We start from the raw sequence: 13,845 nt of genomic DNA, 5'->3' as shown, positions 1-13,845 counted from the left end.
GATTTTTCTCAGAATTTTCAAGCTTAGTGATTTTTGTGGCATGTAAGTCAGTCACTAAGATTTTTCGTTCTGCTTTTTCTCTTCAAAAGAATCCAGCCTCACTTTCATTGCCAAAATGTTTCCAACGTAGATTTCATCCACCTAAATACAGTTATCCTCAAAGAGGGCGAATCATGCGAAAAGGTTTTTAGAGCGATCAGCAACTCCACCTAACTTTCTTTCCATGTTACATTACTACTTGCTCTTATGGGTCAAGAGCAAATTTATCCTTCAGCTGTTCTTCTGTTCCACTTTGTAGGAGGATGAGGCAATCCTTGCTTTCTTTATCTGCTCAACTTTCAACCCATAATTGATGCAGTAACTAAAACAAAGAAAGCGGGAGATTTCGTTTCGTTTTGTTTTTTGCTTTCCAACTAAGCAATGAAACTGCCAAAATATAAATAGATGGCTCCCTGACCAGGTGTGACAGTCCAGAGATGTCCGCACAGGCGGTGACTTTCTCGCAGGAAAAAGGCAGGTGGACTATCGCTGTGAGAGGAGAGGAGAGGAGAGGAGAGGAGAGGAGAGGAGAGGAGAGGAGAGGAGAGGAGAGGAGAGGAGAGAATGGAGACCTGAGGAAGAGGAAGGAGGCAAACCAAGATGCCGTCCAGACTGTGTTGGCTGTTGAAGGCTTGCTGGCTCAGGATAGCCTGGGGCAATGCTCTCGAAGTATGTCGGGGCGGTGGGAAGGGTGGACAAGTGCAAACACAGAATAAAGGATTTAAGTTGTAACAAACCAGACTGAAACTCACTATATCTAAAAAAAAGCTCACTAAATTGTGGAGGAAGAATTTGAATATTATATGAATTATTTGAAGATTTAACAATCGTACAAGTTTTCTGTGACTTATTTCCTCAGAGAAAAGTTCCTTATTTTACTGTTTTATTTATTGCTCTGCAGTCTTCAAGGAGCGTATGCCTTTCTGAGAAATACCAGACTCGAAGCTGTGGAGCGATCGCTTCCTCATCTTCTCCTTCCCCCAGTTAGTTCAGAGCCATTGTGTTCGAATGACAGTCAACACTCTGGCACCGCCTGTATATGTCACCTTTCCCGGGAGATTATTGTGCTGTCTCCCCTCTTTGACGAATGCTGAGGGGTCTTTTCTTTATCGTACCATTCTTGGCAGTTGTGAAGTAATTTCCTGCGGTGTGAGGGGTCTTGCTAGCTCTGCGCATGGCTGACGTCTCTTTGGTGGCCTTCCGCCCCGGACTACACAACCTCGAGTCTCTTGCTCTTGGCTCGTCCAGGGGCAAGCTGCTATTTGGGAGATAAGCAGCTGTGTGGCTCCTCTCCCGTGGTTGGCACTTAGAGTGGCTTTTCCCACCACAAAGGGACAAACCGTTCAGTTACTGAAACGACAGTCCAGAGAGCTGGTGGATTGCCCAAGCAGAGGCTTGATAGTCTTCTACCAAGAAGGCTTCAATTTGCATTCATGCACTGAGCACCAGGATGGTCTCAAGGATTCCCGGGGTCAACTGATATTTTCAGAAAAAGAACTGCTGGGAAGAAATCTGGAACTTATGGACAAAGTAAGATCCATTCAAGAAGTTGCCTTCTTCTCCAGTGTGAACTAATCTGGAGTCTGTAAAGCGACAATCGGCCCAGGTTGTATTCTATAAAAGCACATACAGGGAGTCCCCAGTTTAAGAACGAGTTCCACTCCCAAGGTCTGTCCTTAAGTCAAATTTGCATGTAAGCCAGAACAGTATTCTTGTATAATACTGTATAACTACTATTGTGTAGTGAACTCGAACCATTGTGTAGTGAACTCGAACCATTGTGTATTTCACTCAAATCATTGTGTATTTAACTCGAATTTGGCTACAAGAGGCTCCGTTCTTAACTAGGGGTTGTCGGTAACCCGGGCGTTCTTAACCCGGAGACTCCCTGAATGCACTTTCTCCGTCCCATCGTATCAGAGAAGGATATGAAGAAAAGGACATTCAGGGGAAGTTCTGCTGCTTTTCACTCAGGTCAAGTAGAGGGAAACCCCTTACTGGTTTCTGGGAGAAGGCCAATAGCAATAGCCCTCAAGGGGGCTTGGCCTGGGCAGGTCTCCACGCCTCTTTAACCTGGATGAAGATGCAAGTTAGGAACTGCACGACGTCAAGAAGGGAAGAGAAAGCCCTCCGTGGGGCCCTGTCTTTGGTCTCCCTGTTCTGGCAACCATTGATGACCACTGCCATGATACCTGCAAGAACTGAAAGCATTGTCCTTCATTTTGGAAGGATACGTCATTAACTCTTCCATGAATTAGGCTTCACTTCTGCATATAGTGTCCCTTTGGATTACAAAAGGAGATTTCTGCCTCTTCGTTTAATCTACTTTGTGTTTAGGCATATTGTGCTCAAGAGAATTATGAAATGGAGTCAATGGGAATTGCTTTCATTGGGAACTAAGTACCATGGTTCTTACAGAATCCATGGACCTTGTGGGAATATTCATCCAGATGAATGGTTTATGGGCATTAAGCAACATTCAGCAAGATGATCAGGGATTCTCCAATAGTCTTTCTGTTAATGAGCTCTCATGGGGGAGTGAAAATGAGGGAATACAAGCTCTGGCATTGGGGGTAGAGCGCGCTGGTCCCACCAGCTGATTTACAAGTCAGAATGCCCCAAGCAACTAGGTCTGCCTGGTATCTGCGCTGAGAGGGAGGCAAGCCCTTTGGGTCTCTGGGGCTCCTTGTGCAAAGGACCTGGGATCTGTAGGAGTGACCGAAACCCCCCCAAGGCCACCGAAGCGGTGGGGAAGGACCGGTTGTAAGCTGCCTGGCTGATGACTCCTGCACCCTCCTTGCAGAGAAAGCGCCAGCGTGCAGCGTGTCTGGAGTGGACGGGTGATCGCTTTCCACCTCCCAGGTCAGTCTCTGGGCAGAACGGCTCGCGTCTAGCTCAGCGGCAGAGAAACAGAAGGGAGGGAGCAGCATTGGGTACGGGGGGGGGTAAGTGTCCACGGTCCTAGTTTTAAAACGTGAATATTTCTCTGCCCTGTATCCCCGGTTCTCTGGGCCACAGACCTCAACTTAAAAAAAAGGTGAAGCAAATACAATAAAATGAGACCTATGGAACAAAATGAAGACCGTTCCTCTCCCCGCAACCCGCGTGCTCTGGTAGATGCTGCAACTAAGCCATGTCGGATTAGCCTGGCTCTGTCTGGGGCCATTCCCTAATGCAGGGCCCTGTTGAGAAGGTCTCCTTCCACCCATGTCTCCACAGAAGGTGGAGTCTCCTTGGCAGATCCTCGTATCTGGGGAAGGGCAAGCTGGTTTCTCCCCAGATACCAACACCTTTCTGCAATTTCTCTTTGGGGAACTGGGCCCACGGAAACCCACCCAGGTGAGACAGGGACCTCCTCGCTCATACAGCTGGTCCCACAGCATTTCATGCAAGCTTCCCCCTCCTCCCCAGCCCACAGTCTGCCTCCTTAGAAACTGAATTTCGAGGCGCCGGGTCACCCCATGTTGCTATCAGATCCTACATTCCTGCAGTAAAGGTCATGCTATAATTTACATTGCCTTTGTAAGCTTATCTGTCATTTCTGAGGGTATATAACCTGTGGCCTTGCAGGCTTTGGGGCCCTCCCGCGCTCCTTTGGTGAGGAGCCCAGACTGCTGTAGTTGTGCGTGCCAAGAAAAGAGGTTTTGTGGCATCTGTCTCAAGACACGGGTTCCTCCCTTAAGTGGGCATTTCCCCCACAGCTCAAACTCAGTTGTGTTGGATTCCCGGTGGTTAGATGGGCACTTCCAAGTGCTTTTCTTGCAAAATAATATGGATATTATTATCCTGTCTGTGCTCCTGTCCTCTGAAGATGCCGGTCACAGATGCTGGCGAAACGTTAGGAACCAAAACTTCCAGAACACGGCCACACAGCCCGGAAGACCCACATCAGCCATAATATGGATATTGCTTGCCACTGCCTTCTTCTGGGGTTTGGTAAACAAATGACTCCCAGGCAGCCTATAGGTGCAGAAATTCTGGATGGTCTCTCACCCAAGAGATACTAGGGCCAGCCCATCAGACAAGATTGGCTGACTCTACTTTCTGTCTATTATCTCTCTCTCTCTCTCTCTCTCTCTCTCTTATCTATCTATCTATCTATCTATCTATCTATCTATCTATCTATCTATCTATCTATCATCTCTATCTCTCTATCATCATCTGTATCATCTACCTATAACATCTACCTATCTACTTATTTACCTATCTACCTATCTACCTTCATACACATACAGCTGGTAGCATGTGCATAAATGAGCTAATGCACGTGTACAATTGCCTAGTGCAACCATTCTGGCACTCAACTAGAGAATGGCTGAGTGTCATAGAGAAGTTGCCGTGTCTAAAGTCATGACCTAAATTCTCGTCACCCTCAGCCCTTTCCCTCTCCTTGATATAATCCTCCTTTCCTCCTGTCCAAGGGCAACTTTGACTGATGTACCTCTGTAGATGAACATGCACGATGCAGCACATCAAGTCTGGTGCTCCTATGAATGCCACGGCCACGCTTCATGATGCCTTTACCCTCCTGGGCATCCCAGGGCTCGAATCCCTGCACACCTGGCTTTCCATCCCCTTCTGCTCCATGTATGTGGTGGCCCTGCTGGGGAACGTTGGCCTTCTTCTCACAATCAAGATGGAGCCCAGTCTGCATGAGCCCATGTACCTCTTCCTATGCATGCTTTCCCTCACAGACCTGGTGCTCTCCTCCTCCACCCTGCCCAAGCTACTAGCCATCCTCTGGTTTGGGAGGAAGGACATCAGCTTCAATGCCTGCCTGGCCCAGATGTTCTTCATCCACTCCTTCACTGCCATGGAGTCTGGCTTCTTTCTGGCCATGGCGTACGACCGCTATATGGCCATTTGTAACCCTCTGCACCACGCGACTGTCCTCACCAATGCCCTTCTAGCCAAGGTGGGGCTGGCTGTGGTGGCTCGGGGCCTAGTGCTGTTCCTCCCACACCCACTCCTGGTGCGCCGGCTGCCCTTCTGCAAGTCCAAGGTCATCGTCCACAGCTACTGCGAGTTCATGGCTCTGCTGAAACTCGCTTGTGCAGATGCGGCAGCCAGCGGAGGCTATAGCCTCACCCTGGCTTTCCTCATCGGAGGCTTCGATGTCTGCTTCATCAGTCTCTCCTATGGCCTGATCCTGCGCACGGTCTGCCACTTGCCTTCCAAAGAAGCCAGCCTCAAGGCCCTGGGCACCTGCGGCTCACACATCTGTGTCATCCTCATCTTTTACACAACAGCCTTCTTCTCCTTCCTCACCCACCGCTTTGGCCACAATGTCCCCCATTCTGTCCACATCCTCATTGCTAATATGTACCTTGTAGTTCCACCTACGCTGAACCCCATCATCTATGGCATACGGACTAAGAAGATCCGGGACAGGGTGCTGCGACTCTTTTCTTCAGGGGGCACTGATGCCTTTTGACCTTGCCAAGCACTGTTGCAACTGTTGGCTGAAGGGTCACCTCCCCAAGAAGATCTGTCACCCAACAGAGTTTTGGAGGTTGTCACCTTGAAGTCCACCAGAGATCCTAAGCAACCAGTTAGGCCACAATTAACAAGCTCTTTAAGCACTGCCAGATCAGCACTAGCTTCAACAACCCCACCGCCACTTTTTCCAGCACCAAGATTTGGTCCTGGATGGAGAAATGCTTCAGGAAGAGAAATGTCCACTGCTGATCCTCCCTGAGCCAGAACTGAACCCAAAGCCAACATCTCTCACTGACAGCTCTTGCCTTGCAACTCATCTCTAAACAAATGTCCTGAAGCTTTGGGGTCCTGTTTTCCCTAGCCCCTGCACCTCACCTGGCCAGCCTTATAGCAGAGCAAGTGAGTATGAGAGAGAGAGGAAGAAGCTTAAGCAACTGTAATTAATAAAGCTTTATAAGTTATCATAGAGTCTCTTTGTGCTGCGTGTTTCCTTGAGAGTTTCATCACTGCATGAGATCCTGAACCCCTCTCTCTCTGTTGAAAATGTGAGCGAACCCTCTGAGAATTTGCCCCCCCCAAAGAGACGCACCCTCTCAAGTCCCCCTGCCCAGCAGACCTCCATACGACCTAGGCCTTCATGTCAGCCGCTCCCATGAAGCCCCCTTGCCATTTGGGCTCGGGAACTGAGGAGGCGCCCCTACGTTCTCGTGCTTGGTTCAGCCTTCCCACCACTATGCCCGGGCGACCTGCGGAGGAATGTGGAGGTCGGCCTGAAGGGAATCTGTGGCAGCCATTACAAAAACTTCCACGGAGCTCAGGAAGGCAGGAAGGGTTGAGGAAGGAACTCAAGACCGCCCTGCCTTGGCTCTCGAGGGAGGGAATGAGAAATGCGGCCAGGCCTTCTCTTATTTCAGCCTTTCTCAGTGAAGCAGAGTTCCAGCATTTCTTCTGGAGTCTGGTCCACCTCAAAGGGCTTACACTACCCATGGGTTGAGGAGGGCTCCAGAAAGCCAGAGGAGGGAGGGGCAAGAGTGGATGGGCGGGGCATGAAGGCGCACTGAGTGCCAAGGGGACTGATCGGCACTAAAGAAGTCCATTGAGGAGGTTGGGCCATAGAGAGAGAACAGGAATGAGGACTGAAGCCGCAGTTGCGAAACAGTAATTGGCTGATTAGCAAGAACAAACCAGCCAACAAGCCCAGTTTCACCTCTGAATTGGGCACAGTTACTGGGAATCCCAAAAGACAGCTCCCTGCATCTTATGGGTGATCCTCCTGATCAGATCCTGTTTAGGCACCTGGTCTGCTTCCACAATGGCTCTAAGCAAGCTCCTCTGGAAGGTCCCTTCTTGGCTTCCAGCATGTTCCCTGGGTGATTTGGGGGTCCCATGTTGTCTTTCACCTCTCCAGCTTTCTCCTACTCCTTTGCCCGCTCAGCCGCAGCCCCCTTTCCTCCGTGGGAAGGGCATGGGGACCGATCCTCTCTCTCCCAGCTCTGGGTCGCTCTCGGATAAAAAGAGCGACGCCTCTGGCTGAGCGTGTGTGTGCCAGGAGGGCGTTGAGAGCCATGGGCAGCTGCAGGCTTGGCAGGCGGGAGGGGGAAAGTACAACTCTCCTTCTCTGCTGGCTAGGCTGGGGTGGCAGCCACCTTGGCAGAAAGGAGGGGAAAGAGAAAGAGAAAAGCAGGGAGAAATGCTCGGCTGAGCAGCAAGGTGGAGGTCTTTCCTGGATAACAGGAGCCCGTCTCTGCTTCCAGCACTAGAGAGGTGTCCAATCCCTTCATGGGGCATGCAGAAGTGAAACCAAGTTCTCACTCAAGATGGCTTATCTGGATTTGGGAATTCATCATCAAGGTGTCAGAAAGAAGAAGTCCATGCAATAAGGATGTGAGATGTAGCTGGGAAGGGCTGGAAGCATGTCAGACCTGGTTCAGGTGGAGCAATTCCTGACATAGCCTCCAGATGCCATCTATCAATATGGCTTCAACCAAGCCCCCAGGACAGCCACTGAAGCTGGAGAGTTGGGGGAAACATTGATCTAAGGGTTCTAGTAATCACCTTGTTCCTTTCTAAGTGCTTGCAAAGCCATTATTTGGTTATCTTTTCTAGGGTTTCCCAGGTATCGATGTCAAGCTGATGGGTCTATAGTTTCCGAGGCCCACTTTTCCCCTTCCTAAAACATTGGAGCAGCATTGGCCCTTCTCCAGCCTTCCGGCACCGGCGGGATTTCTCAAAGGTTTCCGCCAGTGCTCTGAGATGACACCCGCCATTTCTCGAACACGCTGGGAAGTGATCCACCTGGTCCAGGAGTCCTGAATTCATTCAGAGCCACCCAGTGCTCCCTCCCCAGTCCCTTACCTGCTTTGATCTGCGTTGCTCTCCTGCTCCCCACAGAGCAGCTTCTGGAAGTTGAACCGCTTTTCCTTTGCGAAAAGACAGGTGCAACACTGGACTTCAACAGTTCAGCCTCCTCTCTCTTGCCTATCACCGTCTTGCCATCTTCACAATCAGTGGGCATCCATTTCCTGGATTTTCCTCTTGTTCCGCACATATCCGAAGAACCCATTGTGTTATTTTTGATATTCTTTGCAAGCCTCAGTGCATTCTGAGCCTCAGCCTTCCTGATCCCACCTTAGAGATTCGGGCTATTTCCTGGTATTTAAACTTGTCCTTTTTCTTTCTCAGTTTATCAGAAGGCATTTCTGCAGCCATACCAGTCTCATCAGCTCTCTCCCTTTCGTTCTTTCGTTCTCTCTCTCTGGCAATGTTTGTTTTTGGGCCTTAATTATCTCATGTTTCAAAGTTCCCCAACCCTCCTGAACTGTTTTTCCCTTCAGAATTTCCATCCATGGAAACCTTCCTACTGTTTTCCTTGATTGATTGATTGATTGATTGATTGATTGATTGATTGATTATGTGCCATCAAGTCGTTCTTGACCCCTAGTGACCACATAGACAGATTTTCTCCATGGCAATCTGTCCCTAACCTGGTCTTTCAGGATGCCCAGCAGTGCACTCATCACCACTGCAACTGAGTCCCTCCACCTTGCTGCTGGTTGTCCTCTTCTTCTCTTTCCTTCCACCTTTCCCAGCATCAGAGCCTTCTCCAGACAGCTGGGTCTTTGCATGATGTGTCCGAAGCAGGATAATTGAGTCATTTGTGCCTCGAGTGAGAACTCTGGGTCGATTTGCTCAGTGATCCATCAGTTTGTTTTCTTGGCTGCCCGTGGTCTTCTCAGGAGTCTTCTCCAACCCCAAAGTTCAAAGGTGTCAATACTCTTCCTATCCTGCTTCTTTAAAGTCCAACTTTTGCGTCCATGGAGTGTCACAGGGGATCTGAACAATATACATACTGTATATTGTTACATACATACATACATACATACTGTATATTGAACAATATACAGTATGGCGACAGACCAAGTGCACACGAATTAAGACAAGAGCAAAAGATGCATAAAACAAATGTGCATTAAAATCCCCTTCATCCCTGAGCTAAGCACACTTGGGAGAACAATCGAGTCCAGAAGCTTCAGATTGTCATGGCTGTAATTAGAAAATCCGGCTGCGGTTCTAGAGATTCCCCGATCCCGGTTATTCAGTAGGTAGCACACAATTGCCATGAGAGAGCCGTCTGGATGGTTTACAGTAAGAGGGGATATTGCCTCTGCCCTCCAAGGGCGGTAAATAAGGGCCGTTCAGAGGTCCGTGCCCTGCTGTTTCAATTTCAGAGTCAGAGCAGATACATAAAGGTTCTTGATAAGGAATAGAATGAAATCTGCCCACAGTACCACTGAGGGGGGAGCATCCAGATGTGCGAATGGGAAGGCACTCCGACGAGATTCAACTAGCCAATGACATAAATATTAAGGAGTAATGAAGGGAAGCGTCTGAGCTCATTGAAGTGGAGATGGGAGGTGTTGGTTCTATCTCCTTGAAAGCCCAGATGTAAAAGTCTTTGCTAATATGGCTAGCTTCACTTCTCCCTGCCTTCCAAACATGTTATTCCCAATCTGTGTGAGGTGCCAGAAGCCCTTCTGTAAATATTGTAGACCGTGGTCCAAGAATCCAAAGTTTTCTTGACGACACCATCCTTTCGTCCAGGGGTCACTTCCAGAACTCTCCATTCCCTTCCCAGGCCACGACCTTCAGTTGCCAGCATGGATGAACAGACCACCGAAGTTCCAAACCCCTTTGCCTTCCTGCTTAGCTCCTCATAGTCCCTTGCTATTCTTCCCAGGCTCCTTCTGGCAGTCTCATTTCTTCCAGCATGAAACAGAAGGAAGGGATTGTGGTCAGTAGGTTTGATTAGTTGGGTCAGCGGTAGCCTTGGCTTGGTAACCCGGAGAAAAGGGAAAACTAGAACTATTCATTCAAAGCTGAGTCCTGGGGCAGGGGGATCTCCTCTTCAGCCCCCTGCAGACTGTAGACAAGGGGGGAATCAGTCTAGCTGCCTGCCTGATAAGACTCCTTCGCCTGCCGCCCTCGACCTCCTGGAAATCAGACCAGGGGCTCAGAAAGGGATCTGGCAGGCCTTTGTTTGTAACAACCCCACCCCCACTGCAGCTGAGTTCTCACAACATGCCAAGAGCACTGTGTGTTGTGTGCAGTGTACTAGCTAAACCCACGTCAGCCCAGTGTGCCATATTGTGCAGACCCGGTCTTCAGTCCAAATTTGCAAAGCAAATTCTTTTTTTTCAGATCAAATAAGAACGGGGGGGGGGGGTATGGAGGAATTTCTCTGCCTGATTCTGACTTAGGTCTTTCCTGTACTTGTAGAACTCTGTCCTGCTTCTTCAGGGCTTCTACCAACCCGTTGAGTGATGGCTCCAGCAGGAGACAGAGGATGGGTGAAGCAACCTGGAGTACATGGGTTCAAGATGAATTGAACCATGGATTTATGAGGCTAGAGTACAGCACGGAGCCAAGATGATGGCCCAGGAGCAAAGAAAGCAACCTTGCAGCTAAAGAGAATTCAACCACATTCTGGAGCAACTAACAGGAATCACAGTCTGGCCAGGAGAATCCTTCCATAGCACCACCGTCCTTAAAGGAATAGCTCTCTTTCCCACAGTCTTGAGAGGACTTAGACAGGTGGTGGAGCCTGAGGAGAAATGGGGGCCCTCAAGGGGGATACTCCACCTCGTTAGGTAACCCTGTCTCCTGGGTTACCATTTGATCATTAAGTCAACCCACTGGAGTGGGAGTCAGAGCCATATTTCTGGATTTTATGGAAGAAGCTGTAGGTTCCAGTTGGAGGAACCATTGGCAGTTGGCCCAGGGGCTGATGATCCTCCTCCTCCTCCTCCTCCTCCTCCTCCTCCTCCTCCTCCTCCTCCTTACTGCTGGCATTGGTTTCCAAGGGTCCTGGGTCACAAGAAGCTGTGGCAAAGGCAGCCTCATAAATACACAACCAAGAGGCATGAGAAGTGCCATGGAATTTCTTTTTGGGACTCAGTCTGGAGGATTTCCTAAGGTCCTTTTCTGGTGGGTTTATTTTTTTATAGCCTCTAAAAACACTGTGATACAGAAAAAATGTTTTCTTACTCTCTGTCCTCCTGGATCTCTCTTCTTTCAGTTTAAGCTTCTGGGTGTTTGTCCACTTCAGCACCCCGCTGTCTAGTTAAGTAATCAGGACTCGGACTCTTGCAAAGCACCGTCTGTGAGAAAACTAGAGGTCTCTCCCTGCTTCTCACCCCACTGAGACCTTCCAAGGATTGTTCCTTTGCCTCCCCGCTCTTCCTCTCCCTTCCTTGTCCCCTTCCTCTGGGACTCCTTGCCCCAGCAACTAACCTTCCCTCTTCGCTTGCCCAATCTTTACAGGGTCCCTAGCATTACCAGGATGCAACCATTAGGGAGTGCGACAAGGAAGAATAATATAGGAGCCTCATGTCTCCCCATTTTCCACCACCTCAAGATCCTCCTCTGGGTCTTCAACTTCCTTCCTTCCTTCCTGGAATCCTCCCTGATGATTTTCAGCAGTCTCCAAGCTGCTCTCCAGCTTGCCAACTCTTCAGCCACCAATACTTGGCCATCATATGCCGCCAACCTGCCACTGACTTTCCCACCACTCCTCTCTTGGGAATCAGCCTTCATGGCCCATGCATGCTTTCCATTAGTAACATTTGTGCATGTAAGACAAGACAAGTGTGCCCTGTGCAAGGCAGCCCAGGTGCTTTCAGTTAATTGTCCCATCTCAAGAAGGTAACCTTGAAGTTTGCAAATAGCCACAAATCTTAAGGAAAAAAGTTAAGGAGAAGAAAATACTTATGACTTGTCTTCACCCAACAGGTAAAGCAGCAGCCTTCCCCCAGTTGCAGGGCCAGCCCTTCCTGTGAGGTTTCTGTAAAGCAGTTAAATACTGGCTCTTTGGGGGAGCTCCTGGGGAGGGATGATTCTCATTCCAAGCTATTTGATGGTGATTGATGGGTGGGGCTGTGATCGGTTGATTATCTGGGGCTTTTTTCTGTTGCTTTAAAACGTTTGTACTTGACCAGAATGGGAGGCTGCAGGAAGGAGGGAGCGAAGAAAGACCCAGAAAATGTACTTGCACACACATTAAGCTGGGTCAGTCTTAACCATGGTTACGCGACTGGGTGTAGGGACTCAATATGCCCTCCACGAACACTCCGTTCACTCAGTTTGGTTCAGTGTGTGTTGAGGAGGCTGGAAGGAAACCTGTAGGACACTCCCTACGTTGTTTGTCTGGAAGAAAGGCTACCAGCTCCTGATAGAAACCTCTCCAGATGGTCGGAGCCCATTTGGGACAAAGAACAGCCACCCAGGAATTAGTCTCCACACCTTTGAGACTCCAGCCAGGGTGGGAGGGATTTCTGAGCTTTTTAAGGAGATGGCATAAATGCCACCCTCTCTCGAAGGCCGGAGCTAAGCCTCCTAGCTGTCTCTTGCTTCTCTGCCTGGACGTGCCTGCAAGCCCCTACCCAGCAATTCTTTGTCCAGTGTGCATCTGTGTAGCAATACTCAGTGAAGACCAGGATTTCTTGACCAGCCAAGACAGTGTGATTTACTGAATGGTCAGTGACTGTGTAGCTGTTGTAGGCAGAGATGAAATGGATTGTAGGAGGGAACAACACCTAGCAACCCACCTGTGAAAGGATGTGGCTCCCCAACAGCACCCATTTCTACACTCCCATGTTTGTCCTGCTGGGTGTCCCAGGGCTGGAGGAGGTACATGGATGGCTCTCCATCCCTTTCTGTGCTGGGTTCCTCGTTGCTCTTCTGGGGAACGTCACCATCCTCTTCGTTGTGAAGACGGAAGCCAGCCTCCACCAGCCCATGTTCTACTTCCTCTGCCTGCTCTCCTTCATAGACCTGGGTCTCTCCATGACCACCCTGCCCAAGATGCTGGCCATTTTCTGGTTTGGCCTGGGGGAGACCACTTTTGATTCCTGCCTGGCCCAGATGTTCTTCATCCACACTTTCACAGGGATGGAGTCTGCGGTATTGCTGGCCATGGCCTTCGACAGGTACGTGGCCATCTGTGACCCTCTGAGGTATTCCACTATCCTGACACAAGACCAAATAATCTGGATATCCCTGGGCATAATCCTAAAGCCTGCCATTCTTATGTTGCCAATTTTGGTTATGACAAAACGCCTGCCTTTCTGCAGAGCCCACATCAACATGGCCCACACCTATTGTGAGCACATGGGCATTGCCAAGCTGGCCTGCGCAGACATCCGGATCAATGCTATCTATGGCCTTTTCGTTGCTTCCTTTCTTGTATTGGACTTGATCCTGATTGCCATTTCCTACATGAAGATCCTGCAGGCTGTTTTTCGGCTCTCCTCCAAAGAGGCCCAGCTCAAGTCCTTGGGCACCTGTGGCTCCCACGTTGCTGTAATTTTTGTCTTCTACACCCCGGCCTTCTTCTCCTTCCTCACCCACCGCTTTGGACACAACATTCCCCACTTTGCCCACATCCTCGTTGCCAACCTCTATGTCATTCTGCCCCCGATGCTCAACCCAGTCATTTACGGAGTGAGGACCAGGGAGATCCGGGTACGAGTGCTCCGAATGCTCCATCTCAAGGGCTTCACGTTGGCAGGCTCCCGTGAAATGACTTCTGGATCGTGTGAAAGAGTCGCCGCCTTCAGGTAGGTGAAGGGTGTGAGGCAGCAGCCTCAGCTTCCCACAGTCTACTGCGGAGGAAATAACACCCACCACCCCGTAATCGGATGTGGCTTTGTCTTCGGGTGGAAAGAGACGTTAACTGAATTAACTGAATGCTCCAACACGGGAATGTCAGACGCCGACTCTGGCTGCTGACGGGCTGACTCTGAGGCCCGAGGAGTTCACAAAGGCCTGAAATAGTAGCTTGTTTATGGAAGAGCTCCGACCAATCCAAAA

The 13,845-nt window shown here is 49.7% G+C and overlaps 2 protein-coding genes across 2 annotated transcripts; both read left to right on the top strand.

Annotated features, from left to right (window-relative positions):
* The first annotated feature begins 4,501 nt into the window (after window positions 1-4,501).
* On the top strand, window positions 4,502-5,473 carry LOC103058676 (olfactory receptor 52D1-like). Its single transcript, XM_007445254.4, has one exon. It carries the CDS (start codon window positions 4,502-4,504, stop codon window positions 5,471-5,473), a length of 972 nt encoding a protein of 323 aa, XP_007445316.4.
* Window positions 5,474-12,591: 7,118 nt separating this feature from the next.
* LOC148216010 (olfactory receptor 52J3-like) lies at window positions 12,592-13,596 on the top strand. Its single transcript, XM_088140866.1, has one exon. The coding sequence runs from the start codon at window positions 12,592-12,594 to the stop codon at window positions 13,594-13,596; it is 1,005 nt and encodes a 334-aa protein (XP_087996992.1).
* The last annotated feature ends 249 nt before the right edge of the window (window positions 13,597-13,845 follow it).

The sequence above is a fragment of the Python bivittatus genome, unplaced genomic scaffold, assembly GCF_059951505.1.
Source record: "Python bivittatus isolate LINGU-HERP-01145 unplaced genomic scaffold, Pbiv_v1 ctg000340_np1212, whole genome shotgun sequence".
Taxonomy (NCBI): Eukaryota; Metazoa; Chordata; class Lepidosauria; order Squamata; family Pythonidae; genus Python; species Python bivittatus.
Note: the sequence above shows the minus strand (reverse complement) of the source record. Positions and strands in the feature narration are given on the sequence as shown.

What these genes read in the sequence shown, in the direction of transcription:
- LOC103058676 (XM_007445254.4), top strand. Translation starts at nt 4,502, where the DNA reads ATGCAGCACATCAAGTCTGGTGCTCCTATGAATGCCACGGCCACGCTT.
- LOC148216010 (XM_088140866.1), top strand. Translation starts at nt 12,592, where the DNA reads ATGTGGCTCCCCAACAGCACCCATTTCTACACTCCCATGTTTGTCCTG.